Below are 26485 nucleotides of genomic sequence, written 5' to 3'. Positions count from 1 at the left end.
TAATAAAAATATCTTGTTATAGTTTCTTTTAAGAAGTTTATAGCTTTAAAAAAGTTAATACTATTTGCTGTTTTTCAGATATATGGCAAGCTAGGCAATCCTTTTCTTTAAGAATAGAATTTTTATGTATGTGTGAAAAATCTGTCATGCCTTCAGAAGAGTATACAAAATGTGTGTATATTCACTGAAAATATAATAAAACAAATCCTTGTATCCATCACCCACGTTAAGAAATAGGCCCTCTCACAGGCATGTCCACTATAGGGGCCTTCGTCCTGATCATCCTTCTGCCTTCCTCTGTGGTTTAACACCCAACGCATCTGTTCCCATCCAGGCAGCATGTCGCAGTGAACACGGAGCGGCAAGCTCACACCCCTCCGTGTGAGGAGAGGGCCCACTGCCCCAGTGCATGGAGGCTCCCAGGACAGGAGCCGCTGGACAAAGTCTGTCTCAGCCTTCCTGAGAGCTTGCGAGAAACCCTTTGGAAAAGTCACTGGGTGAGGTCACGGGTGACACTTGAGCCTAGGGCCACCACAGAGGGGGCTTTGATGGGGCTGTCGCAGGGCCCCGGGTGGATTCCCAGCAGAGACGTGGTTGGAGGTCGGCTGCTCTGACTGTGGCCGAACCCACCCCCAGGAGCAGGTCAGAGAGAGCACTGGGAGAGAGCACTCAGCTGAACCTCTGCTGGGGGGAGAATGGGAGCTTCACCAGCCACGTCCAGACAAGCGGCTGAGCCCAGCAGACCCCCTGGGCATCATTCTGTCCTCAAGTCAAAAAGAAAAAGTATATACTACCCTATGATTTTGTGTGTGTGCATGTTGATTTTTGTTAATTTTGGTAGTTGTGCCCCATAAAGTTACCACAAACACTGAATTAGCAAATACTGAAACATTGCTTATAGGGGAAATTTAGGGTTAGGTTCCTGCAAACATCTGGTCACATTTTCATCAACAGCTCAGTACATAACCTTGTTTCATGTGTTTCTGTTGAAAGACACCTTTTTAAATCTATGTTGGTGATTTATGAACATAGAACTCACAGCCAAGAGCACTGTATCTCGTGCTTGAACAAAGCTTACCTAACACATTTTACCTGGAAGACACATCACAGCCTCATGCTTGGGAACACTGGACAGCAACAGCACCTCAGCACTACATTTAGGGGCCATTTTCAACAGTGAAGTCACCTACACGCAGTACAAAAGAAGGTATAAAACAAAACGAAACAAAAAAAAACCCACCACGTCACTAAATAGTCCATGAAAAGGACACTTGTTTGCAGTAAGAGAGCAGAAACAAGACGGAGTGGTGACTTATTTGACCTCAGCTGGGAGTGTGCTCATCAGGCAGCTCAAATGTGTACAGATGACCGAAAGCACTGCAGGTGCTGTGTGTGTGTGTGTGTGTGTGTGTGTGTGTGTAAGTGTAAACAAAATGGAAAATCAATCTAGGAGGTTGGAAGTCCAGGTAGTAAACCTGGGGTGGTTACTGCAAGGGCACAAGGGAAACTGGATTCTAGTACTGTTCCATTGCGTCCTTGATGTGGGTGTTAGTCACACAAGCTGTGTGTGTGTGATTTGTGTACTTTTCTGAATGGTGTTACGCTAAAGTAGACAGTGTAAAACAAACAGTACTGTGGCCTCAGGATCCGGATGACGACCCCTCAGCGTATGTGGCCCTTGAGTGCCCCGGCTGCAGTGTGTCGCAGTACGCCATGGCTGTCTTCCTGGGGGTTCGCACTTCGTCGTCTCCCTGGTGGTTTTCGTTGCTTCTCTCTGGTATTGGGTGCCCTGTTTCCTAGATTCCGTCTTCGGTTTTTCCTCCTGTCACTCCTCTGGTACTACATATATACTTACGTAGTTTTTGGAGAAAGGGTGCATAGGAAATAACTTTTTAAAAGAACTTAACAGGTCTGAAATGTTATATTACCCGCATGCTTGAATGGTAACTTTCCAAAGTGTAGAATTTTAATTTGGAAATTCTTTCCCTCGGAATTTTGATGATATTAGCACTCATGTCCAGCGTTGAGTCGAAAACATCAGTCTCTTGATCACTGTGTGTGACGTCTACTCCTCCCTTTCCCCTACCCTCGTGGAAGCTAGTAGAATCTCCTTTATGCCCACTCTTCTGAAATGGGATTGCTGTGTTTCCTTTTATCCGTTGTGTTGGGTACTCTTTGTGCCCTTTCAGTCTGGCAACTCAACCTCTTCTGGGAACTTTTCTTGAATTGTTCTGTGGATTATTTCCCATCCCACCCCCACCCCTCCATTTTCTCACTTTCAGTATATTGAAACTTCTAGATTGGTGTTCCAGTTTTCTTTATGTTCTGTTCTCGTTTTCCTCCTCCTCCTCTTCCTTCTCCTCCTCCTGGAGATAATTTAGTTACTTAACTCCAACTCCTCTTTTTTGCGTGAAGTGTGTATGCATTTTATTGTCACCAGGGACTTGAGTTCCCTAAATCAGTGACCATATGTTCCACCTTCTAATAAGTAAACTTCCCCTTTGCACTCAAAGTGGAATATAATGTCAGAGAAGCAACTTAGAAATTTAACTGTTTCTCATAGAGCTTTTACATCTTTCATCCTTAAACAATTCTTCACCCTAACCCTCATTCCAGTGGTGCCTGATGCTGCTGATCCTGAACATTTTGTTGAGTCTGCATTGTAAATTAGGTTGTTCCTTAGCTTTCCCCTTTACCTGTACTCCATTTTCTCCAATCTCCAACTTTTACCACTCAATCATTTGCTTTCCAGCTTCCAAAATCTTGTTGCTATTGTTTATTCTTATTCTTCCTATCCTTACGAAATTGTCTTTTTTTTTTTTTTAATTCCAGTATGTCAACAAAAGTTTGCTGCCACCAGTCAACAAAAGTCCTTAATCTGGGGTGCAGAAAGAGGAGAAACTTGATTCAGGAGAACAGTTTGCAGACCAGAGAAACGTAGCCTATGGCGGAAACCAGAAGTGTGCTCCACTGAGGTGCAGTTTTATAGAGAAAGAGTCCACGATGGTTCCTGATTTTATGCACATGAGGATTCTAAATTTGCCTGGTCTGATTGGTTCAAATAGCTCTATCCAGATTGAAGGGGTTTTGCTCTGAGGTAGTTGCTCTGATTGGTCAGTATGATGTAAATGAGGATATAGCTGTGCAGTTCCAGTTGGACCAATTGGACCAGTTGGACCAGAAGGTCTCAACCAGGAATTCCTTTATGAAGAAGGGTTGACTCAGAGGGAAGGAGCACAGGGCAGGAGGTTGAAAAGGCTTAGTCTGCAGTATTTCCCTGAAAGGCAGTGTGCATGAGAGGCCTATGTCAGCGATGGCTGTTGACCTCTGGTTATGGATTTGTGCCCAGTTAACCATGAGAAGTCCTTCTTGGCAGATATATTCCTTCTGGAGTTTCACAAATAACTAAATTTTAAGAGTTTCAGGAAAGAAACTCTTAAAATTCAAAATTAGCTGTTTAGACCTTAACAAAATTATGGCTCAGTCTCAACTGCCATTGTTTAGTGCACTGCTGTCCAATACAGCAACTAGCTCATGTGAGCACTTGAAATGTGGTTAATGTGGAACTGAGTTACAATTAAATAGTCACACATGGCTGGTGGCCACCATAGTGGGCAGTGCAGTGGAAGTCCTAGTGGAGTAGGAGTTGGAGTGTCAACTCTAGTCAATACAGCTACCACGAGGAGAAACTTCCTGTTTCCTTCTCCTTGGTGTGTGTGTTTATTCATTTATATCAGTATGGACACGTGGATTCCTATATTGTTCAATGAGTTCTACCCTATTACTTTTTATTATTTATTTTGATGCTCAAATTGTCACAGATTTGGCCAGTGGAAACTCCTCCAAGGTTTCTTTTGTGTTCTTTTGACACATACCCATTGTTCTATCTGGATCATTGATTTTAGAACTGGGTATTACAGGCTCATGTACTTGCCCTATCCCAACCCCTAGAATCATCCATTTCTCCAAGGAGCTCATGTTCCTCTTAGTAGAGGATACTGTTGGGAACCAAGATCTGGGTGTTTGGTGGGCTCATTGCTACTGGACCATCACTGCTTCTACGCCCTCTCAGCTGGCAAGGCGTTTTAATGAGTAGTGACTATTCATCGGACAGTATAGACATATATTTCATCATTGCAAAGGGGAAAAGTAGGGGTTACTAGGATTTGGGAGTTCAGAGTTGTGTGCCACCCTGAGCCTGGGTCTATCTCCATATAGTTGGTACTTGGCCTTTGAGTGGGATGCAGGAGAGGCTGGTGCTGGAGCCCCTTGATGGTAGCAGGATGCTTTCTCTCTCACTTTAGGTCATCCCATTGACAGAATGGAAACCAAAAGCCAGTGGAATCTGCCAGTGGAATGTGAATAATTGAGTTTACAGACCCTGGACCGTGGTTTCCCAGCCTCAGCACCATTGACATTTTGGGCCAGATGGTTGTCCTGTGCTCTGTAGGATGTTTAGTAATAACCCTGCCCTCTGCTCACTTGATGTCAGTATCTCTCCGCCCCCAGTGATTTCATAGTTACCAGATACATAGGGGTGGGAGTGGGGGTGCAAAATGGCCTTTGACTGAGAGCTACCTCCTAGACCAACTTGCAGAGAAGAATATGCTAGAAGGGTAGGCTTGAAGTGCCCTACTTTACCTCAGATGTCATTGAAATGTGAAGAACGGGCGGAGAAATGAATGTTTATGTCTCTGCTATACAGATTATTGTATTTTTTTTTCTCTTTAATTGTTGAGGAAAGCAAAGACCTGTTAAGCAACCTATTTGCAGTCAGACAGAATTGAAATCTTTGCTGATAAATTTGTTTAAATAGTCTTAAAGCTTGCTCTTGACTTTTCTAGGTTGGAGATGCTGCCAAACTCTTCACGTGGGTGCACTGCTCTTTTGAGTGTTATATTTCAGAGTAGTTGTTGTGTTGTCAGCCCGTGTGCATATCTGCGTAGTGCCCTCCGACTAGAGTCAGACTGCGTACAGTCATGGCTGGCAATGTTCGTAAGTGGAGGGAAGAAGAAAAATGAATAGTACTTATATTAAAGCCAGTGTTTTGTCTTTTGTTTTATTAGTTCTGGATACTTAAATTTGAATACCATTTAACTTCATTTCCTAGAGATTTCCTTCAGACTGCATAAGCACTGCCAGTTTTCCTCATTTTATCATATGCTTAGTCCTTTCCTTCTTTCTGTCCCATACTGTCTGTCATTCTCAATGAGAGAAAGACATGTCGTCATCAAAGGATATTTTCCAAAGGCTAACCTAACCAGCTATTTACAATGCCTTTCAACTTGCTGTGTCATTAGTACCCCGAACCTAACATTTAAGGTTAGGCTAGTGTGCTTCCTAAAGCAGACATAAACTACCGGTTCTCTTCCAGTGCTAGAGCACTCACTGTACGTTGTGTGCATTCTTCGTGGTCCTCTCCAGAGTTTTATGTCTGCCGTAGGTCTCTTTAGTTTAAAATAATTGAAGGAACTGGAACAGACATTAAAATAATGTAACAGTCGAAGATTGGATTTTTGAGGACCTGTTAAATTTTATTCATTAGTCTAGAAAAGAGGAAGAAGCAATTTAATTATTGTCTTAAACTATATAGTGCATTTCTGAGAGTGGAGTTAAGAGTAACTGCCTTATGTCTGGGGAACATGGAACAGAGGGGCCTGAAGTTGTATTTCATGGTTTGAAGAGAAAGTACCTCAGGGACTGCTTGGTGTGATGAAGAGTAGTGTGATGAAGAGTCGTGTCAGGGCGAGGCAATTGTGGCAGTCTTGTACCCTCCCGGTTAACCAGACCAGGCCATCTGGTATTGTTGTTACATGTCAGATGTGTTTCCATAGTTCTGTCCCTCGCTCTTCATACTGTTTTTTAATTGCTTATGTACCTACCCTTTTTTCCCTTTTAAACTTCAATCACTAAATGAGTACTGTAGTTGCTCAAAATTTTTTGTTGATTTCATAGTTTCACTAGGTCAACTATTTTACCCCTTATACCTCGACATAAAACCACCCATCCTATCTCCAAAAGTCATCTTCCATGCTACAAGTTACTTTAGAGGGTGAGATGGGATGGGGAGTTTGTCCATGTTGGGTATTTTTCTTTTCTTCAGTGAAACATTTTAAACATGTGGAAAGAAATAAGGCTTTGTGGATAATAGGCAAATTCCACTTTATACCCTTTTCTTGATACAATTCTATTCCTTTCCCTTTCTGCCTACCTCCCAGAGGTCACTTCTTCCAGTTGGTGTGTATCAACTAGAAGAAATCCATGTTTTAATGTGCTTTCCACATATGTGTGTCTGAGAACAATTGTAATGTGTCGCGTATTTTAAAATTTACATATTTTCATATAGTGTGTATCCTTTTAAAACTTGTTTTTGTGGGGACTTACACGTGTTGCTGTGGTTACTCTAGTAGTCCATTGGAGCAGTGTTGCAGTATTTTGTTATGTGATCATGTCACGTGTCATAGGTTATCGAGTCCCATGTCTGAAGATGTATGCATGCCGAGTATCCGCATATGTTTGAAAAGACCGAAAGTTTAAAAATAAATTATATATTTGAGTCACATATTGATTGTTGATGTGCTGTGAGGCCAGATGTTTCTGGCTTATTGAAATTTTAAACACAGGAGTGGTAATGTATTTAAACATTTGCCAATGCAGGGCATGGATTTTCAAGAAGCTGAGAAAGTGCTATTCTAGAGTAAGAACTTAGAAAATAGTGACTTTCGGTAGAGCTGTGTTTGATTCTCAGCCTCTGGAAATAAATATCAATAAGCACCTGCCTCAAAATTCAAACCTCAGGATTTCATTTTAAAAACTTATGTGAACAGTAAAATTAGGGTCTCTTAGAAATTAAAGAGTCGAAGGAAAAACAATAAACGTGATATTAAATACATATGCCATAGTAAACAAGTTTTAAAGACATCCACTTCTGAAAAAAATACATTTACTGTTGTCAGAATACATGTATCAGTAGGTAATTTGAATGGCTGTGTGCCTTAGTTGCTACATCTGAAAAGAGGAACAGTTCAGTGACCAAGTCCTCAGCAGGTGCCTGGTGTGTCAAGGTCAGTTCAACACTGATTGTTGAGGGAACGCTGCTGGGTAGCAAGATCTGAGGGAGGTTGCCCTGTGTCATGGATGTCCCTTTTTAAGTGTTTTAATTTTTCAGGCCAACCCCTACAGGTTTGAAATTTAATGGGTTTTTTGTTTGTTTTTTGCTTTATAAAAAAGTTTAATTCACTTGTGTTTCTTTCTTTTGATACATTTATTGATTATGCTATTACAGTTGTCCCATTTCCCCCCCTTCACTCAACTCCATCCTGCCCACCCCCTCCCTCCCACATTCCCCCCCTATAGTTCATGTCCATGGGTCATACTTATAAGTTCTTTGGCTTCTACATTTCCTATACTATTCTTATCCTCCCCCTGTCTATTTTCCACCTATCATTTATGCTGTTTATTCTCTGTACCTTTACCCCCTCTCTCCCCCTCCCATTCCCCTATTGATAACCCTCCATGTGATCTCCATTTCTGTGGTTCTGTTTCTGTTCTAGTTGTTTGCTTAGTTTGTCTTTGTTTTTGTTTTAGGTGTGGTTGTTAATAGCTGTAAGTTTCCTATTTTTTATCTTCTTTTTCTTAGATAAGTCCCTTTAACATTTCATATAATAATGGCTTGGTGGTGATGAGCTCCTTTAACTTTACCGTATCTGAGAAGCACTTTATCTGCCTTTTCATTCTAAATGATAGCTTTGCTGGATACAATAATCTTGGATGTAGGCCCTTGCCTTTCATGACTTGGAATACTTCTTGCCAGCCCCTTCTTGCCTGTAAGGTCTCTTTTGAGAAATCAGCTGACATTCTTATGGGAAGTCCTTTGTAGGTAAGTGTCTCCTTTTCTCTTGCTGCTTCTAAGATTCTCTCCTTCTGTTTCATCTTAGGTAATGTAATTATGATGTGCCTTGGTGTGTTCCTCCTTGGGTCCAGCTTCTTTGGGACTCTCTGAGCTTCCTGGACTTCCTGGAAGTCTATTTCCTTTGCCAGATTAGGGAAGTTCTCCTTCATTATTTGTTCAAATAAGTTTTCAATTTTTTGTTCTTCCTCTTCTCCTTCCGGCACCCCTATAATTCGGATGTTGGAACATTTCAAGATGTCCTGGAGGTTCCTAAGCCTCTCCTCATTTTTCCAAATTCTTGTTTTTTCATTCTTTTCTGGTTGGCTGTTTCTTTCTTCCTTCTGGTCCATACCATTGATTTGAGTCCCAGTTTCCTTCGCATCACTATTGGTTCCATGTACATTTTCCTTTGTTTCTCTTAGCATAGTCTTCATTTTTTCATCTAGTTTTCGACCAAATTCAACCAATTCTGTGAGCTTGTTAATAACCAGTGTGTTGAACTGTGCATCCAATAGGTTGGCTATCTCTTCCTTGCTTAGTTGTATTTTTTCTGGAGCTTTGAAGTGTTCTGTCATTTGGGCCTTTTGTGTGTGTGTGTGTGTGTGTGTGTGTGTGTGTGTGTGTCTTGGTGCGTCTGTTACTTAAAGGGGCGGAGCCTCAGGTGTTCCCCAGGGTGGGGTAACACCTGTCGCTGTGCTGTGACGCTGTACGTGGGGGAGGGGCTGAGAGGGAGTAATGGGCCCGCTCCACTCTCCACTGGACTCCAATCTTTCACTCTGCTACCCACAATCAAACTGGGCCCCTGTGGTGCTGGTTCCCGAATGGGTGGGCTTGTGCACGCTCTAGGCCCCTGTGAGTCTCTCCAGTGACCTCTCCCATGAGGCTGGGAGTCTCTTCTGCTGCCGCCCCAACCCCCACGGGCGCTTTCAATCAGAGGTTGGAGGCTTTATTTCCCGGTGATGGAGCCCTGGGTTGAGTGGTCTGCTTTGCTCCCCTCCGTTCATCCCGGTTTATCTGTGCGCGAGTGTGGGGCCGCGGGGTGCTACTGGCTGCTCTGCCTGCCCCGTTCTCCACCACTCTGAGTCTGGCCCTCTCGGTTTATCTGTGCCAATGTGGGGCCGCAGGGTCTGCTAGTGGTCAGACTGCCTGCCCCGTTTGTCCCACACTCCGCCAGTCTCGGTCCTGCCACAGCCATGAGAGTCCTCTCTGCCCGGGTGCCCGTCTCCGCCCCTCCTACCGGTCTGGATGTATGTTTCTTTTTTATCTACTTGGTGTCGGACTTCCTTGCCATTGGATTTTCTGTCAGTTCTGGTTGTGCAAGGAGGCACAGTGTGTCTACCTACGCTGCCATCTTGGTTATCCCCGAAATTTAATGTATTTTTTAATAGTAATCTCTTCTGCAAGTCTCTGCAAAAATGCTTATGTAATCACTGGATAGTTTCATAAAAATTACTAGCTTTACTAAGGGCAGTTGACTCTGGGGGAACTGAGCAGTAGTTGCTGTGCAGCGTGCATTGTTTATAAATATCTTTTTTTCCTTTTTTTTTTCTTTTATTTATTTTTAGAGAGAAGGGAAGGGAGGGAGAAAGAGGGAGAGAAACATCAATGTGTGGTTGCCTGTTATGTGGCCCACACTGGGGACCTGGCCTTCAACCCACGCATGAGCCCTGACTGGGAATCGAACTGGCGACCCCCTGGTTCACAGTCTGTGCTCAATCCACTGAGCTACACCAGCCAGGGAAGTGTGCATTGTTTAAAACAACTGAACTGAATTGTGCAGATGCATGAAAATATTGGTGTTTTATTTTTGTCTTTTCACATATAAAATTGTTAAAACTGGGGCAGACAAATCTGTTTCCCATCAACAGCCCCATCGTTTGGTACAGCTGGTAACTTAAGCTCTCCTAAGCTGATGTTGCCAAATTGCAGCTGATTCCTGGAGGTATTTGGGGCAGCATTTGGGGAGGATTTAATTTTCTTTTATCCTATAGGAAACAAATACCTGTTGTCATTCCCTTCCCCCATCCCACACCAACTTTCAGTATTCAGTCCTTCTTACACTGAGAAGTCTATTACAGACTCACCTTAATCCCTTTCCCCTTCTCATTTCATTCGCTTCATTCATTCAACAGATATTCATTGAATTCCTACTTTGTCCCTGGCACTCCTTACACACCTCTTCCTCCTTTATTTTATGTGTTAGTAAGAAATCAGCTCTAATCATGGCTTAGTATAATAGTAGATTGGGGTATATAGAAGCATCTCTATTTCCAGATAAGAGGTTCTGAAAGGCTAATCCTAAGCTCACTAATGAGCAATTCCGTCGTGATTAAGACAAGTTTCTGTTGCCAGGTAGGAGACACATTTCTACAAAATAAGAGTGTAGACCATTTCTTTGAAACCAAGTAACCCATAAGTTCTAAAATGGACCAACTTCCTTTACACTGAAAACTTCTAGAAACTAATTAAATTTTCTTCTTTGACAAAATGCATAAGGAACTCCTGAATGTAATGTCTAACCTTGCCTTTCTGTCCACTTTGTTGAGCAGACTTGAACTGGCTTTGAATCATCCATAGTCAGGAAAAGTTTTACCGTACTTTCCAACTATCTCAGGACTTTGTTGCAAAGATTGATAAATGCATGTGAATTGTTGGGCACACAATAAATAACAATGGCAGTTGCTACTACTACATCTAGAGTGTTAGCTCTGTGTAACAAAGATTTTCATTCGTTGCTGTTTGCCCGGTAACAGTTCTGTTCACTCCTGTGTCCTGTCACGTGGTAGGCAGAGACACTTAGTGAGAAATGAAAGGGTAGGTGGGTGCTCCTTCCTGTCACATTACAGAACTTGTAGAATTCCACCCGAAAACCATAAAGTAAGAGTAAAAATATTTGAGCTCCGATACAGAAAAAATTGTTTTAAGTTGCCAGATAAATGTATAAGACTTTGAGGCAAGTCTATCTACTACTAAGTATAAAGAACATACATACTACACCTGTGTTTCCATGTTTTCCCCCAACTGTTGCATATCCTTTCTCTCATTTTTCTTTCTCTGCCCCTGAATTTCTTTGACTAAAGGTCTTTTCTTGAATAGTATGTTTGTATGGGTCTCTGTCCAATTTGATTTTCTCTTTTCTTGAGTCTCTCATTTAACCATATGGCTTAGAATTTTTTAAATAAACATGTATAGAGTTACTTGTATATCTAGTGTAGGAGGTTTGTCCAGAAAAATTCCAGCCATTGTTAATATAACAAGAACAGTTTACATGGCATTGATGTAACCTGGCAGCCGAGGAGAGTGGACTGGAATATGCGCATGTGTGAACAATGACAGTTTCACTGTTGTAGTCAGTGGAGGTGGTATTCGCCCTTCAGGGAGCATGTGTACCGCATTCAAAATGACTTAGAGAGTAGAGCGACAAATCTGCATTAGGTTTTGCGTTAAGCTTGAACATTCCTCCCTGGAAACTGTTTGAATGATTCAGGAGGCCAAAGCTGTGGGCATCCAGTGATGGACAGCTTCTTCACGGCAGTGCGCCTGCTCATGCATAACGTCTTGTGCAGAGTTTTTTTATGGAACATCAAATCACCCAGGTGACTCAGCCCCCCATAGCCCAGATTTGGTGCCCTGTGACTTCTGGCTTTTCCCAAAATTAAAATCACCTTTGAAAGGGAAGAGATTTCAAACTGTCAGTGAGATTCAGGAAAATACAACGGGGCAGCTGAGAGAATTGTGAGATCCCAAGGTGCTTACTTTGAAGGGGACTGAGGCATCATTGTCCTAAGTACAATGTTTCTTGTATCTTCAGTAAATGTCTCTATTTTTCATATTCTATGGCTGGATACCTCCTGGACAGGCCGTGTGTGTGTGTGTGTGTGTGTGTGTGTGTGTGTACACTCTTAATTCTTTAACAAAAGAAAAGGCTTCTGGAGTTACTTTACCTTTACAGGGCATGATTGTATTTTGTACAGCTCTTGATCCAGGTTCCCATTTTGTGAAATACTATAAAATTTGCCTTAGAATCCTTCCTCCAACAATTTTACTTCTTAAAATACCTTTTGACCACCATTTGTTTCTGGCTACTTTTGCTTTTCGCCGAGTTATAATACGCAATGGTTCATTTCTTTAATTGCTTCTTTGTTCATCTAAGACCCTTTTCAAAGAACTGGGTGGTTTTTCAACCACCTAAATGAAGGAGCTTCTTTTTGGTGTAATTGTCCTTTATCACTGTAAAGTTAGTGGCATAATTCTCTGCAGTTTTCAACGTTAAAATTACTGTATAGTATGTAGTATACACACACATACTCTATTTTATAAAGTCACACTTACTACAGATGCATAGCCTGTGAAGAGAGAATAATTAGATATTTCACAAAACAGGGCCTTCTTCCCAAATTACATGGCATCTAGATGTCAGAATAAATTGGCAGTGTCAAAAACCATATAATCCCAGACCTCCAAATTCCCTGTGGGGTTGACTTCCTGTTGTGTTCTTTTTTACTGTTTCTTGACAGATAATTTGCCCTTTATTGGCCTTCCCTTCCCACCACTCTCTTCCCTACCTAAAAATTCATGCAAATCAAAAGAAAAAGCTACAGTATCCGTTGGGTTCTTCTTTTCTTTTTAAAGATATAAATAAATTCTTGTTTCATTTTAGAAAACTAAGAAAGAAAAAAGATTTTACATATTTTTTCCAGTGGCTTTTTAAACTTGTTCCCACTAGAGGGCATTCTTTCCTTTGATTTTAGTTTGTAGTGTTCATGTATTTATTTTTCAGAACTGTAAAATACAATGGTAAATGTTGAGAATATGAATGTTCAGATACACCTTTTATAGGTAGGCGTTGTCAGATACACACATCCTTTCCACCTAAGTTTTATCTGTGCCGGTGTCAAAACTGAAGTTAAACTATATTTCCTCGCATTTTGTTTATGTTGTTGGGTGAACTTCATCAGATAGGGAATCACAAATATTCTACCATAACTTTCTGATGTTAGCTAATGGTAGTTACGATTTTACAAACTAGTGATTGTCTGAGTTTATGACATAGTACGGCTAAAGCTCGATTACAGTTTTTCATACGCCGCTTCTGTGTTCTGTTTAGGATTTTCCTGAGAGCCTCTTGGTATCAGATAGAACCATTGTTATGAAGCGAGGGGTGGTGCAGCAGCAAGCTAACCTATTTTCTCTAATAGGGGCTGTAGGTGACCTAGGAAGGAAATTTTGTTAGTCTGTCTTTTAAAATGAATTCTGACCAGTATACTTAGAAGTGACTCCGTTTTTTTGAGTGGGAAATCTGGGTTCTTTTCAAAGCTAAATGAGATTTAATAATTCTAAGTGGGGGCGAGGGAAGTGGGTTGCTGTTGAGAAACTGGTGAGGCCTATGCACGCATCTAAATGAAATGCCTTCACTTAGACTTACAGCCACTTTCAAATGAGAGGTTTGACGACTTATGACGACAGATTACAGGTATTAAAGGGCAGAGCTATTACAATGAGAATGGGTAGCGGGCCATATGGAAAACTTATAAAATATTTTTATTTCCCTGATTTCTTATTTTTTTAAAGATTTTATTTATTTATTTTTAGAGAGAGGGGGAGGGAGAGAGAAAGAGAGGGAGAAAAACACCAGTGTTTGGTTGCCTCTCACTCACCCCCTATTGGGGACCTGGCCTGCAACCCAGGCATGTGCCCTGACTGGGAATCGAACCAGTGAACCTTTGGTTTGCAGGCCAGTACTCAGTCCACTGAACCACACCATCCACGGCTAATTTCTTATTTACAATACATTAATCACAAAAACAAATCCTCTGTAGCATCCTGGTCACCATAGATTATTATAAAGTGACCCTTACGTTATAAGAAATCCTGCTGAAAACTTACTTGTGTTTAATGGTGTGGCTGAAATAGATATTTGTGTTTGAAATAATGACCTTGAGGCACAAAAAGTGTTAAATATCTTCCAGTGTTTAAGAAGTTAGAAAACATACATTTGAGAAACAATTCCATCAAAAATAGTTAATTAAAAAAAAACAACAATTTCCAGTTGAGTTGTAGGGGAAGCCCGGCACGACCCCCCTGCATTCACCCCTTAGGACAGCAGAGATAGGCACCATCGGCATCTTCCCGTTGAAAAGCATGGTGTTTGGCAGTATCACCATCCACAGTCACCTTAAGCTTTGTTCATTTATAGTTGCCAGTAGGCATTTCTATCACACAATAAAAAGGCCTGCAGAGTAATACCAGATGGGACACACCAAAGAGTTAGTGTTCAAAGCTGGGTTTGCCTTTCTGGCACCTTTATAAGAACAGTTCACACTACATTTGCTTGGCAAAGTTATTGTACCAGTTACAGTAAAATTTTATTTGTGAATCTAAGTAGATATTCATCCCTTTTTAATATTTTCAGTGTTATGCTTCAAATGTTGTCAATGCTTGGAAGCTATTTTGAATAAGCAAATTTTGAAGTGCCCTATCTTTTTGCTCATACTTTTTCAGTGAAGCTTTCTTTTTCCACAGTGTATCCTTTTCTGCTTTAGTTTTCTCCATAACACTTGTAAATTGCTTTATAACTTAGTTTTTATGCCTGTTTTCACCCACTGAACTATTAGCTTCATGGGGACACAGCTTCGTTTGTTTTGTTCATTGCTGTGTCCCCACCAACCTAAAACACTCAATACTACTTCACTTCACAATATTTAAGAACACTAATACTTTTTTGAACACACTTAATACTAATGTGGTTGAATTGGTTTGGACTGTTTGTGTGTTATGTGTGTGTTTTAAGAAATTGTTTTCTACTCTGAGCTCATAAAAATATTCCTCTATATTGTCTTCCAGAGATTTTTTTTCCTTTTGCATTGGTTTTTAAACTATCTGGAGTTGATTTTTGTGTGGGGGATTCTGTAGCAGAAATTCCATTTTGTTTTCCCCACATACGAATAATCGCCTGTCCTATCTCCGTTTATTGCCTCTTTCCCTCTTTCCCCACTGATCTCTAGTGACCTTGCTGTCATACAACAGATTTCAACCAGTGTGCTTCTGTCTCTGGGCATTCTATTCTATTCCACAGGTCAGTTTGTCTCCACGTCTATACCATTCTATCTTAATTACTGTAGATTTATAATAGCTCTTGACACGTTGAGCAAATTCCTCCATCTTGTTTTTCTTCAGGAATATCCTGGCTATTCTTGGCCCTTTGCAACTTGCCCAAAAATTTGAGTCAGCTTTTCACATTTCACAAAAAATTATTTTGTAATTTTGATTAGAATTGTGTTGAATCCTCAGATCAATTTGGGGAGAATTGACATTTTATTAGTTGAAGCTTCTAGGTTGTGAACTAATTTGCTTTCCTAAAATTTTTATAACTCCTCCCCATCCAGTCAAAACTTTTTGTTAGATTTATTCATAGGCACTTTTTAACAATACTGTTGCAAATGGTTGCCTCTTGTTTGCGCCTTCACTGGGGACCGAGCCCATAACCTAAGCATGTGCCCTGAACCAGTGACCTTTCGGTACTCGAGACAGTGCCCAGCCAACCCAGCCACACCAGTCAGGGCTGCGTGTACATTTCAGTGACATTAAGTCCCTTCACATTGTTGTGTGACCGTCACCACTCTCCGTTTCCAGAATTTCCCACCGCCCCAAACTGGAACCCTGTGGCCCCTGGAACAGGTTTCCCTTCCAGCCATCCCTGGTTGTTTCTGTTCTTCTGATTCTTCCTCTTTTTTAACATGAACTTGACAAATCTAAATGCCTCATATAAGTGGAATCATAAATGGTGTATTTTTTAATGATACTTTTTTTGGAGTGAAGAAACACAATATTTCTTTAAATTGGTTTTTATATTTAGCAACCTTGCTTAAAATACTTAGCCTAATAATTTAGCTTTATTTGGGTTTTCAACATAAACAAGCATATCACATGTGAATACAAAAGGCTTTTGGAATAAAAAAATCTGCCCATTGAGTTTTAAGTTTTAATGTTATTTTTGAATATTTATATGTTTTGAGAGGTCATTTTCCAATGTGTTGGTTGCCTCTTTTCACACTTCTTTTTTTAACCTATTAAGTATTATTTGACACACAATTCTGATATAAACTCTTTGCAGACTGATTCTGGTCTCTGTTTCTGCTACTTCTTTTTACTAGTATTGTTTTTTGTGTGTAAACTAAATTCTTGACTCGAGAACCATTTGGTAGCCTGAGTGTGGGTGCTGCACGTGTAAGATGGCTCGCCTGGTTTGTGATGACGACTTTCCAGGGGTTTGTGTTGTTCCTGTGTGCTGTGGGCGAGGAGCAGTTTTACTAGGGCAAGCTCCGTAATCCTGTCGGGAGAATTTCTGGCTCACTCATGCTCATGAGGGTCTGTATTAAGTACTCACTTCATGTCATTGATAGGTTCTGGGAAGCTGCAGCAAAGTCCGTTTTATCATAGGCTAATTGATAAAAACAAGAGTTAAGCTATGGCTTATTTTTTTTATCACAAAGACATCACCAAATTTCATTTGGGTCTAAATAAAGACCCAAAGTACTTCTAATACTAAACATTGAGATAAACATGAGCTGTACAGACATTTAAGAAAGATTAATTAAAACAAGTAGTATGATCATCTTTTCCAACCTACTGATTTCAGTTCAGGTTGGTGGTGGTTGGGGTCCCTCCCAGCACCTCAGGATGCAAGGTGGGAGCCAAACCTAGACAGAACCCCTTTCCATTGCAGAGCCACTCACACCCCCACTCAACTCAGACTGGGACAGCGTAGACACACCAGTTCATCTCACATGCACATCTTTAGGATGTGGGAGGGAACTGGAGCACTCGGAGAAAACCCATGCAGACATGAGCAGAAGGTGTCAGCCAACTCCACACACACAGTGGCCCCTGCCTGGGATCGATTTTATTTTTTCTTGTGAGTGTTATAATGACATATCATTCAAGGACCTGATAAATTAGGGTCTCGGCTCTATGAGGACTTGCCTGTTAGACACTCTACCTTTAGCAGATCTTGGTCTTTGCTTCCTGTTTTTCGTCTTACAATGTTATGAAAATCTAAGCTCAGATTTTTCCTTGCTTTGGCAAATAAATGCCCACCTGTCCGCTTTAGTGATTCCAGTTACCATTTCCTCTTTCACTTGGTTTTTACCCTCTTGCTAGCTCATCAAAGCATTTTTTTTCGGTCGATGTAACATTGGTTTATAACATAGAAGTTTTAGGTGAGCAACATTATAATTCGATGTCTGTATACACTGTAGCATGCTCACCACTAAAAGCCTACTTTCCACCTGTCACCATGTATTTGTCTTTTACCCATTTCGCCCCTTCCTACCTCCTTTCCCTCTGGTAACCACCCATCTGTTGTGTGTCTGAGTTTGGTTTTTTAACATTTTATCAAACATTTTAAGTATTTTCATTAAGTGTAAATCAGGGTAACAAAATTACCATATTGTTGGATATTCCTATATCATTTTACTATGTTGTTTCTAGTCATTTTGGAAAGCAAATATGGGATTAAATGAGCAGCTTAAAAATTTGTAAACATGAAATGGAGAATAGCCTTTTACAGCTGCTAATTAATAATATTTCTTTTTTTTTATAGGTGTCAGCTGTGATGCATGTTTAAAAGGAAATTTCCGAGGTCGCAGATATAAGTGTTTAATTTGCTACGATTACGATCTTTGTGCGTCTTGTTATGAAAGTGGCGCGACAACAACAAGGCACACAACTGACCACCCAATGCAGTGTATATTAACAAGGGTAGACTTTGGTACGTATTTCCTGAAGTTTTAGTGCGTTATCATTGGAGAGAGAGAGAGAGAGAGTGTGTGTGTGTGTGTGTGTGTGAGAGAGAGAGAGAGAGAGAGAGAGAGAGAGAGAGAGAGAGAGAGGAAGAGAGGAAGAGAGAGAGAGAGAGAGGTAAAGGCAGAATGTTCTGATACTATGTCCCCGCTAGTATGCGTGAGGCTCCAAATTTATTAAAAATAACATGAATCTTACTTATATAAATTCTGAGTAATTCTTTCTCCTAATCATAGTTTACTCATTTATGAAAGCCATTCATATGTAAATCTGTGTATGAAATCTATATAACTGATAAGATATGAAATGGAAGAGTGCTTCAGTGAAAGGGGCATGAAGTTAAATGGACTGTTTTTGCTACGAGTACACAGGTGGTCTTGCTCTAGTTATCAGGAAGCAGATTATTTCCACAATTGATGAGAAGATGCTGTCAACCATAAGAAAATGTTTCATTGATACAATCTCTTACACAGTCAGCACTTGTTGTTATCTGTCTTTTTCATTATAGTCATCCTAGTGGGTGTGAAGTGGTGCTATTTCATGTGGTTTTGATTTGCATTTCTCTGATGGCTGATGTTGTCGACCATCTTTTCTTGTGCTTATTAGCCATTTGTACATCTATGTACTTTGGAGAAATGTTTATTCAGATCCTTTGCAAAGTTTTAAATTGGGGAATATATCTCTTATTACTGAGTTTTAATAGTTCATTGTATATTCTGTATACAAATCCCTTATCAGATGGATGATTTGCAGAAGTTTTCTCTCATTCCATGGGTTGCCTTTTCACTTTCTTGATGGTGTGTTTTGAAGCACACAAGTTTTAATTTTAATCATGTCCAGTTTATCTGTTTTTTCTCTTATGGTGTGCTTTTGGTATCACATCTAGGAAACCTATTGCCTCATTCAAGACGACAAAGATTTAAAACAGTTTTTCTTGTAAGAGTTTTATGTTTTTAACTTTTACATTTAGATTTCTGATCACTTTGATTTAATTTTTATATAAGGAATGAGGTAGAGGTTCAACTTTAGTCTTTTACATGTGGATATTCAGTTGTCCCTGCATCACTTGTTGAAAAGACAGTTCTTTACCCAGTGAATTGTTTTGGCATTCTGGTCGAAAACTAGTTGGCCAGGGGAAGGAGGAAATAGGCTCATGTTGGTCAGAGGGTACAGAGTTTTGTTATGCAAGATGAGTAAGTTCTAATGTACAGCATGGTGACCGTAGTTAGCAGTATTATATTCTATATCAACACACACACACACACACACAACGGTAACTTTATATAGAGGTGGTGGGTATGTTAATTAGTTTGAATGTGATGATCTTTCCACAGTGCATACATATATTAAAACACCAAGTTGTACACTGTTAATGTATACAATTTTCATATGTCAAAGTTAATCTCAATAATGATTAAAAAAAAGTCAATCATAAATGTAAGTGTTTATTTCTGGACTCTCAAGCTACTTCATTGACTTATATGTCTGTCTTCATGCCAGTACCACACTGTCTTGGTAACTGTAGCTTTGTAGTAAGCTTCAAAATGGGGAAGTGTGAATCTTCCAGCCTCGTTCTTTTACAAGATTATCTGGGTATTCTAGATCCCCGAGTTGCTGTGTGAATTTTAGGGTCAGTTTGCCAAATTTCTGTGAGGAAGCCATTGGGATTTTGATAGGGATTGTTTTGAATCTGTAGATCAGTTTGGAGAGTAGCAATATTAAAAGGCTGTCAGTCCATGAACATGGGATGTCTTTCTGTTCATTTAGGTCGTCTAAATTTTTTCCAACAATGTTTACAGTTATCAGAGAATAAGTTTTATACTTCTTTCATTAAATATATTTCTAAGTATTTTACTTTTTGCTATTGTAAGTGTAATGTTTAAATTTTTATTTTCATATCGTTTGCTGCAAGTATGTAGAAAAACAACTGGTTTTTGTATATGGGATTTGTATCCTGTGACCTTACTGATCTCTTTTATTCCTTCTAATAGTTTTTTAGTGGATTCCTTAGGATTTTCTGTATGTATGTCATGGCATCTGCTAATAGAGGTAGTTTTACTTCATTCTTTCCATCTTGATTGCTTTCATTTCATTTTCTTGCCTAATTACTTTGGTTAGATCCCGCAGTAAAACACTGAATAGAAATGGCAAGAGTGGACATTCTTGTCTTGTTTCTGGTCTTAGAGGGAAAGAATCCAGTCTTTCACCAGTATGATGTTATCTGTGACTTTTTTGTAGATGCCCTTTAACAGGTGAGGAAGTTCCCCCCCACATACCCCAAATGCACCTGGCAAGTCTTGTGAACAATATATATGTAGCAGGCACATATTTTTAAGATAGTCTAAATCTCCCTAAAAATGAATGTGAACAAATCATGTAGTGAACACTTCCTTCCCTTTTCTCTTCTTACAAAAATGATCATACCCTCTTAAATTTAGGCATTTTTTTCATGTTAAGTAATGAGATAGTTCTCTGTTGAAGCAACATAACCTACTAAATATAATAGTTTCCATTACATTTTTTGTCTACTACTAATGGAGGAAAATAGATTTATTCCTTGAGAGGTACTAATGAAGCAAAACAGTTAGGCCCACAGACTCTCACTAATTGGTTGGCTCTTCACTAACCAAGTTGAGCAGTGAATGCTGCAGCCGTAGCACTGTATTCAATCAAGCTAGCGCTACAAGAACCGAATGCTGGGGACCCTCCCTGCTGTAAGAATGGTGTATGATTTACAGACAAAACTGCATCTGGGAGTTGGCGTATTGATCACGGTTGTTCGTTCTTTCTCTCCGAGCGCTTGTGTTCTTGTGTGTGGTGCACCCTGCTGATTTCTTTGTGTTGACATTGGTATTGACACAGTATACACAGCGAGATGTAAATTACAATAAAATTAGAAGCGGATGTGAAATGAGAGATCTTTTGACATTAAATGAAGGGATTAAGAAGCTTTTTGCGTTGTTTTTCTCTAAAGGCTGTAATAACTATATGGAGAAGGCAATTGGAGGGCTGTCATGGGATCATTGTGAGAATAAGGATGTTGCAAATGTAAACAGGGAGGTATCTAAGCACTCAATGACAGCGAGGTTGTTGGTGGAGATTTCAGGCATGCTTTCAAAAAAAACTTTTGTGCCATACGATTACATCTTTATACATTTAAAAAACTAATAATAGTTATTTCTCAGTTCAATTCCACTTTATTTTTCAGATTTGTACTATGGTGGGGAAGCTTTCTCTGTAGAGCAGCCACAGTCCTTTACTTGTCCCTATTGTGGAAAAATGGGCTACACGGAGACATCTCTTCAAGAACATGTTACGTCTGAACACGCAGAAACATCAACAGAAGTGGTAAGTAAAGCAGCCTTGTGTCTGAAATGATGGGGCAAAGGACATCACTTCTAGCAGTAAATAATGCTCGGTCACTATCATGTGTCTTCTAAGCCTGCATGATAATTACTAGAATTTTCTTTTAACGGCAATTTTACACGTCTTAGGAGGCGGCATGTGTGCAAGATAATGCCCCTCATTTGCCCACACTATTCATTTTTGCACTATTGCTGAAAAGGAGAGTGTAGAATTTTGACCAAATTCAGAGTTTTCCGTAAATGCATCGTGAAAAGATTAAAAACACCTCAGCCTGCAGCACAGCTCTTTTTATAGTATTCCTGCTACCTGCTTAACTTTTTTTTCTATAAAGGAACCTTCAAAGGAACTTTAGAAATCTTTGGTCCTGTTCTGGCTGGTGTGCCTCAGTGGTTTGAGTGCCAGCCTGTGACCCAAAAGTTGCTGGTTGGATTCCTAGTCAGGGCACACCCCCAGGTTGTGGGCCAGGTCCCCAGTTGGGGGCATGCAAGAAAGAAGTCAATCGATGTTTCTCTCCTTCTTTTTCTCCTTCCCCTCCCTCTAAAAATAAGTTTAAAAAAATCTTTGGGAGAACCAAGATGGCGGCATAGGTAGACACACTGTGCCTCCTCGCACAACCAGAACTGACAGAAAATAAAACGGCAAGGAAGTCCGACACCAAGGAAATAAAAAATAAACATTCATCCAGACCAGTAGGAGGGGCGGAGACGGGCAGCCAGGGCGGAGAGGACTCGCGTTTCCCTGGCGGGACTGAGACTGGCGGAGTGTGGGACGAACGGGGCAGGCAGTCTGACCACTAGCAGACCCTGCGGCCCCACATTGGCACAGATAAACCGAGAGGGCCGGACTCAGAGTGGCAGAGAACGGGGCAGGCAGAGCGGCGGGTAGCACCCCCACAGCCCCACATTCACGCACAGATAAACCGGGACGAACGGCAGGGAGAGAAGCAGACCTCGCAACCCAGGGCTCCAGCGCGGGGGGTGGGGAATAAAGCCTCAAACCTCTGATTGAAAACGCCCGTGGGGGTTGGATGGCAGCAGGAGAGACTCCCAGCCTCACAGGAGAGGTCGTTGGAGAGACCCACAGGGGCCTAGAGCGTGCACAAGCCCACCCACTCGGGAATCAGCACCAGAGGGGCCCAGTTTGATTGTGGGTAGCAGAGTGAAAGATTGGGGTCTGGTGGAGAGTGGAGCGGGCGCCATTGCTCCCTCTCGGCCCCTCCCCCACATACAGCGTCACAGCTCAGCTACCAGCATTACCCCGCCCAGGGGAACACCTAAGGCTCCGCCCCTTTAAGTAACAGCTGCGCCAAGACAACAAAAAAAAATGGCCCAAATGACAGAACTCTTCAAAGCTCCAAAAAAAATACAACTAAGCGAGGAAGAGATAGCCAACCTATCGGATGCACAGTTCAAAACACTGGTTATCAAGACGCTCACAGAATTGGTTGAATTTGTTCAAAAAGTAGATGAAAAAATGAAGCCTAAGCTAAGAGAAACAAAGGAAAATGTACAGGGAACCAATAGTGAGGCGAATGAGACTGGGACTCAAATCAACGGTGTGGACCAGAAGGAAGAAAGAAACATCCAACCAGAAAAGAATGAAGGAACAAGAATTCGGAAAAATGAGGAGAGGCTTAGGAACCTCCAGGACATCTTGAAACGTTCCAACATCCAAATTATAGGGGTACCAGAAGGAGAAGAGGAAGAGCAAGAAAGTGAAAACTTATTTGAACAAATAATGAAGGAGAACTTCCCCAGTCTGGCAAAGGAAATAGACTTCCAGGAAGTCCAGGAAGCTCAGAGAGTCCCAAAGAAGCTGGACCCAAGGAGGAACACACCAAGGCACATCATAATTACATTAGCCAAGATTAAAGAGAAGGAGAGAATCTTAGAAGCAGCAAGAGAAAAGGAGAGAGTTATTTACAAAGGAGTTTCCATAAGACTGTCAGCTGATTTCTCAAAAGAAACCTTGCAGGCAAGAAGGGGCTGGAAAGAAGTATTCCAAGTCATGAAAGGCAAGGACCTACATCCAAGATTACTCTATGCAGCAAAGCTTTCATTTAGAATGGAAGGGCAAATAAAGTGCTTCTCAGATAAGGTCAAGTTAAAGGAGTTCATCATCACTAAGCCCTTATTATATGAAATGTCAAAGGGATTTATCTAAGAAAAAGAAGATCAAAAATAGGAACAGTAAAAATGACAGCAAACTCACAGTTATTAACAACCACACTAAAAACAAAAACAAAGACAAACTAAGCAAACAACTAGAACAGAAACAGAACCACAGAAATGGAGATCACATGGAGGGTTAACAGGGGAGTGGGAGGGGGAGAGAGGGGGAAAGGTACAGAGAATAAGTAGCATAGATGATAGGTGGAAAATAGACAGGGGGAGGGTAAGAATAGTGTAGGAAATGTAGAAGCCAAAGAACTTATAAGTATGACCCATGGACATGAACTATAGGGGGGGGGAATGTGGGAGGGAGGGTGTGGGCAGGATGGAGTTGAGTGAAGGGGGGGGAAATGGGGCAACTGTAGTAGCATAATCAATAAATATATTAAAAAAATCTTCGATGACATATTAAGTAGTAATCCATTGTCACATCTCATTGATTTACTTGGTTTTCATCAGATCAAATCTCTTGCTTCATAGTTCAAAGCTCTGAGGTCCCTAGAAGTTCCCTGTACTCTGATCTTTTCCAGTGGCTAAAAGCCAAAGACCCAGAATAATACACAAAGTCCTGCGCTGGCTGGATTGAGCACCGGCCTGTGAACCAAAGGGTCACCAGTTTGATTCCCAGTCAGGGCACATGCCTGGGTTGCCAGGTCCCCAGTGGGCGTTGTGAGAGCCAGCTACACACTGATGTTTCTCTCCCTGTCTTTCTATCTTCCCCTCTGTCTAAAAATAAATAAAACCTTTAAATAAATAAAATCTTTTTTTTTTAAAGCCTTGCATTGAAAGCTTTTTGGATAGTTTGCTTGACATCTGATTTAGCATATATTCAACTTCAGAGATGATAAAGTGCACTCAACAGTTCCCTCCCCCCTTTACCATTGTTAATAATAAAGTAAGAGGTGAGAGCCCTGGCTGGCGAGACTCGGTTGGTTAGAACATCATCTTGTGAACTGAAAGATCACAGGTGCGATTTCTGGTCAGGGCAGATACCTAGGTTGTGGGGTTTGGTCCCAGTTGGGGCGCATGTGAGAGGCAGCCAGTCGATGTTTCCCTCTCACATTGATGTTTCTCTCTCACTCCCTTCTCTCCCTAAAATCAATAAGCATGTCCTCTGGTGAGGACTAAAGGAGTAATAAAGAGGTGGAAAATGGAACTGTTGGTATGGAATTTGGAGAATTCGGGCACATGCAGCTGCATGGACTAATAAGCCCCTAGATGTACTCGGAGGAAGTGAACTGAAAATGAAGAGAAATAAAGGAGTATGTCCAAAGCCTACAGCTAGGGCGGAACCAGGTGTTGGACTCAGCCAGAGTCCCTCTGAGTTGTAGCGTCTGCACTTGACCATGGTCCTGTTTTATTTTGTCTCCACTACAGCTCTGCTGTTACAGCTGTGAATGGTACAGGTTCACTTTCATTCCCAATTACATTGCTATTTTCATGCTTAAAGTTGTTAAAGATTTATCAAATAGGTGGTAAATTTACATTATACAGTCCTCGAGCCAGATTTTATTGTCTGATGGCCCAGAAATGCTCTTATCGAGTGTGTTGCGGAGCCTCAAAACACTGTTGTCACATCGCACTGATGTCCTTAATTCGTTCTTTTTATTCTGTGAAGGTGACACTGCTTCCTTTTGGTACAGTTCCAGGTACCAGCATGAATAATGCTGACTTGATTGCATTTTCGTTCTAGTTGCGGAAAACTTGGGATAAGTTCTCTCTGATTTCATTTCTGTCAAACTTAGGTACTTTATTTACCTAAATACAGTAAAGGAAAGGTTTCCCTTATTGTAAACTAGACGTTCTTAAAATCATTATTACCCCACCGGCCCTACTATACTTTCGTCACCCTACCAGGGCTCCGTTTTTCACATCCAAACTTGGAAAATCCGGTGGGAGTTTACGTCCTATCCTTGAATAAAAAGCAGATTATTCGTTTTTTAGAATAAGAATTAATCCCCACCAGCCTTGCCTTATTTTTTTTTTCTGAAAGCAAATACAGTTTTACACTCCTCTATACCCAATACATAGTTTGAAAATTAATTGCTGACCATCTACAGGTGGTTTTGTGGTCCAGCTCTCCTAGTTCTGCTCAGTCACGTGCTTTCATTAAGTTCCCATGCTTTGGGACATAGCTCAAGGCAGTGGCTACACTGTGTGTTTCATATTGGTATTTGTGGACTAGTTTAAGGAATTTCCCCCCCTCCTTATCAGCTCTTAGTCTGTCCGAGCACTTCATCTGCCTTTGTTCCCATCAGTAACATACCAGACATTTCAAAGTAAAAAATGGTAAGCAGACAAGAATCTTTGATACGAAGGTGCAGGGTTTTTCTTTGAATCATCTACGTCGTGTCCTAGATCCAGGGCTGGTATGGCACAGGCACCAGCCCTTCAGAGTGGGAGCCGGTGAGTGCGTCACACTGAAGGATTGGTGCCTGCGCCGTACCAGTTAAATATTTTAATGCCTTTCTGTGTGTATGTGAAGTGTGTTGTCAGCTCTAACATGGCAGTTACATGCAAATGTCCTGGTGATGCAACTGTGTGTCCCCTCTTACCCCACCTCCAGTACTTGGCAGAGTCAGGGTTAATCAAGCATTTTTCAGTTCTGGAGTTTGCATGACTCGTGTCATTTTGGCGGGGGATTATATTCACGTAATAACTGATTGGATCTCCTTTTCTGTTCCCATTAATACTTTTCTTTCTAAATGCTCGGTTTGCTATCTGGCTTTGCCCACGTATGTCCTCAAGACCATCACCTTACACCTGCTGACGGGATGTAAGGGTCTCACTCCTCTAACCAGCAACAAGAGGATGTATCACCACAGATACTGACCGTCATCACTAATAAGGGTTTACTGGTACCTGACAGGGCCGGGAAGAAAGCCTACTGGAGGTTGATTTTGAAAACAGCTTTGCTGTAGTCCTTGACTGTATTTCTCTGTTTCCCTTTTCAGCTAGGAAGTGTAAGGTTTGCCTCCTTTCTTAAGATAAATGTAAGATTACTTAAGAGGTTTTTAATTTTGAGGGTATGGAAGACCCTTCAAAACCAGACTATGAAAAATAACATCTGAAATAGAATGCATAGTGAAGGTAATTACTAGTTAAAATTTAAAAAGCAGATTTGGTGTAGTTTCAGGAGTCATTATGTAAATACCAAATATAAACAATATGATTTTGAAATTAAGTGTAAGTTTTTAAAAACCTTCCTAGTTATCATGAGATTTGGTAGATTGGGACAACTAACTGGGTTTTGATT

The 26485-nt window shown here is 40.9% G+C and overlaps 1 protein-coding gene across 2 annotated transcripts in view; it reads left to right on the top strand.

The window, feature by feature from the left end:
• KCMF1 (potassium channel modulatory factor 1) overlaps nt 1-26485 on the top strand; it is a 75882-nt gene that overhangs the window by 26273 nt on the left and 23124 nt on the right. For both annotated transcript variants that reach the window (XM_053923681.2, XM_024558450.4), the window contains exons 2-3: nt 17493-17660; nt 20901-21040. In XM_053923681.2, coding sequence (XP_053779656.1) covers nt 17493-17660; nt 20901-21040 — 308 coding nt within the window. The remainder of the gene's footprint in view (nt 1-17492; nt 17661-20900; nt 21041-26485) is intronic.

This window comes from Desmodus rotundus, chromosome 5, assembly GCF_022682495.2.
Source record: "Desmodus rotundus isolate HL8 chromosome 5, HLdesRot8A.1, whole genome shotgun sequence".
Taxonomy (NCBI): domain Eukaryota; kingdom Metazoa; phylum Chordata; class Mammalia; order Chiroptera; family Phyllostomidae; genus Desmodus; species Desmodus rotundus.
The sequence above is the reverse complement of the archived record's forward strand: the minus strand, read 5'-3'. Positions and strand labels throughout refer to the sequence as shown.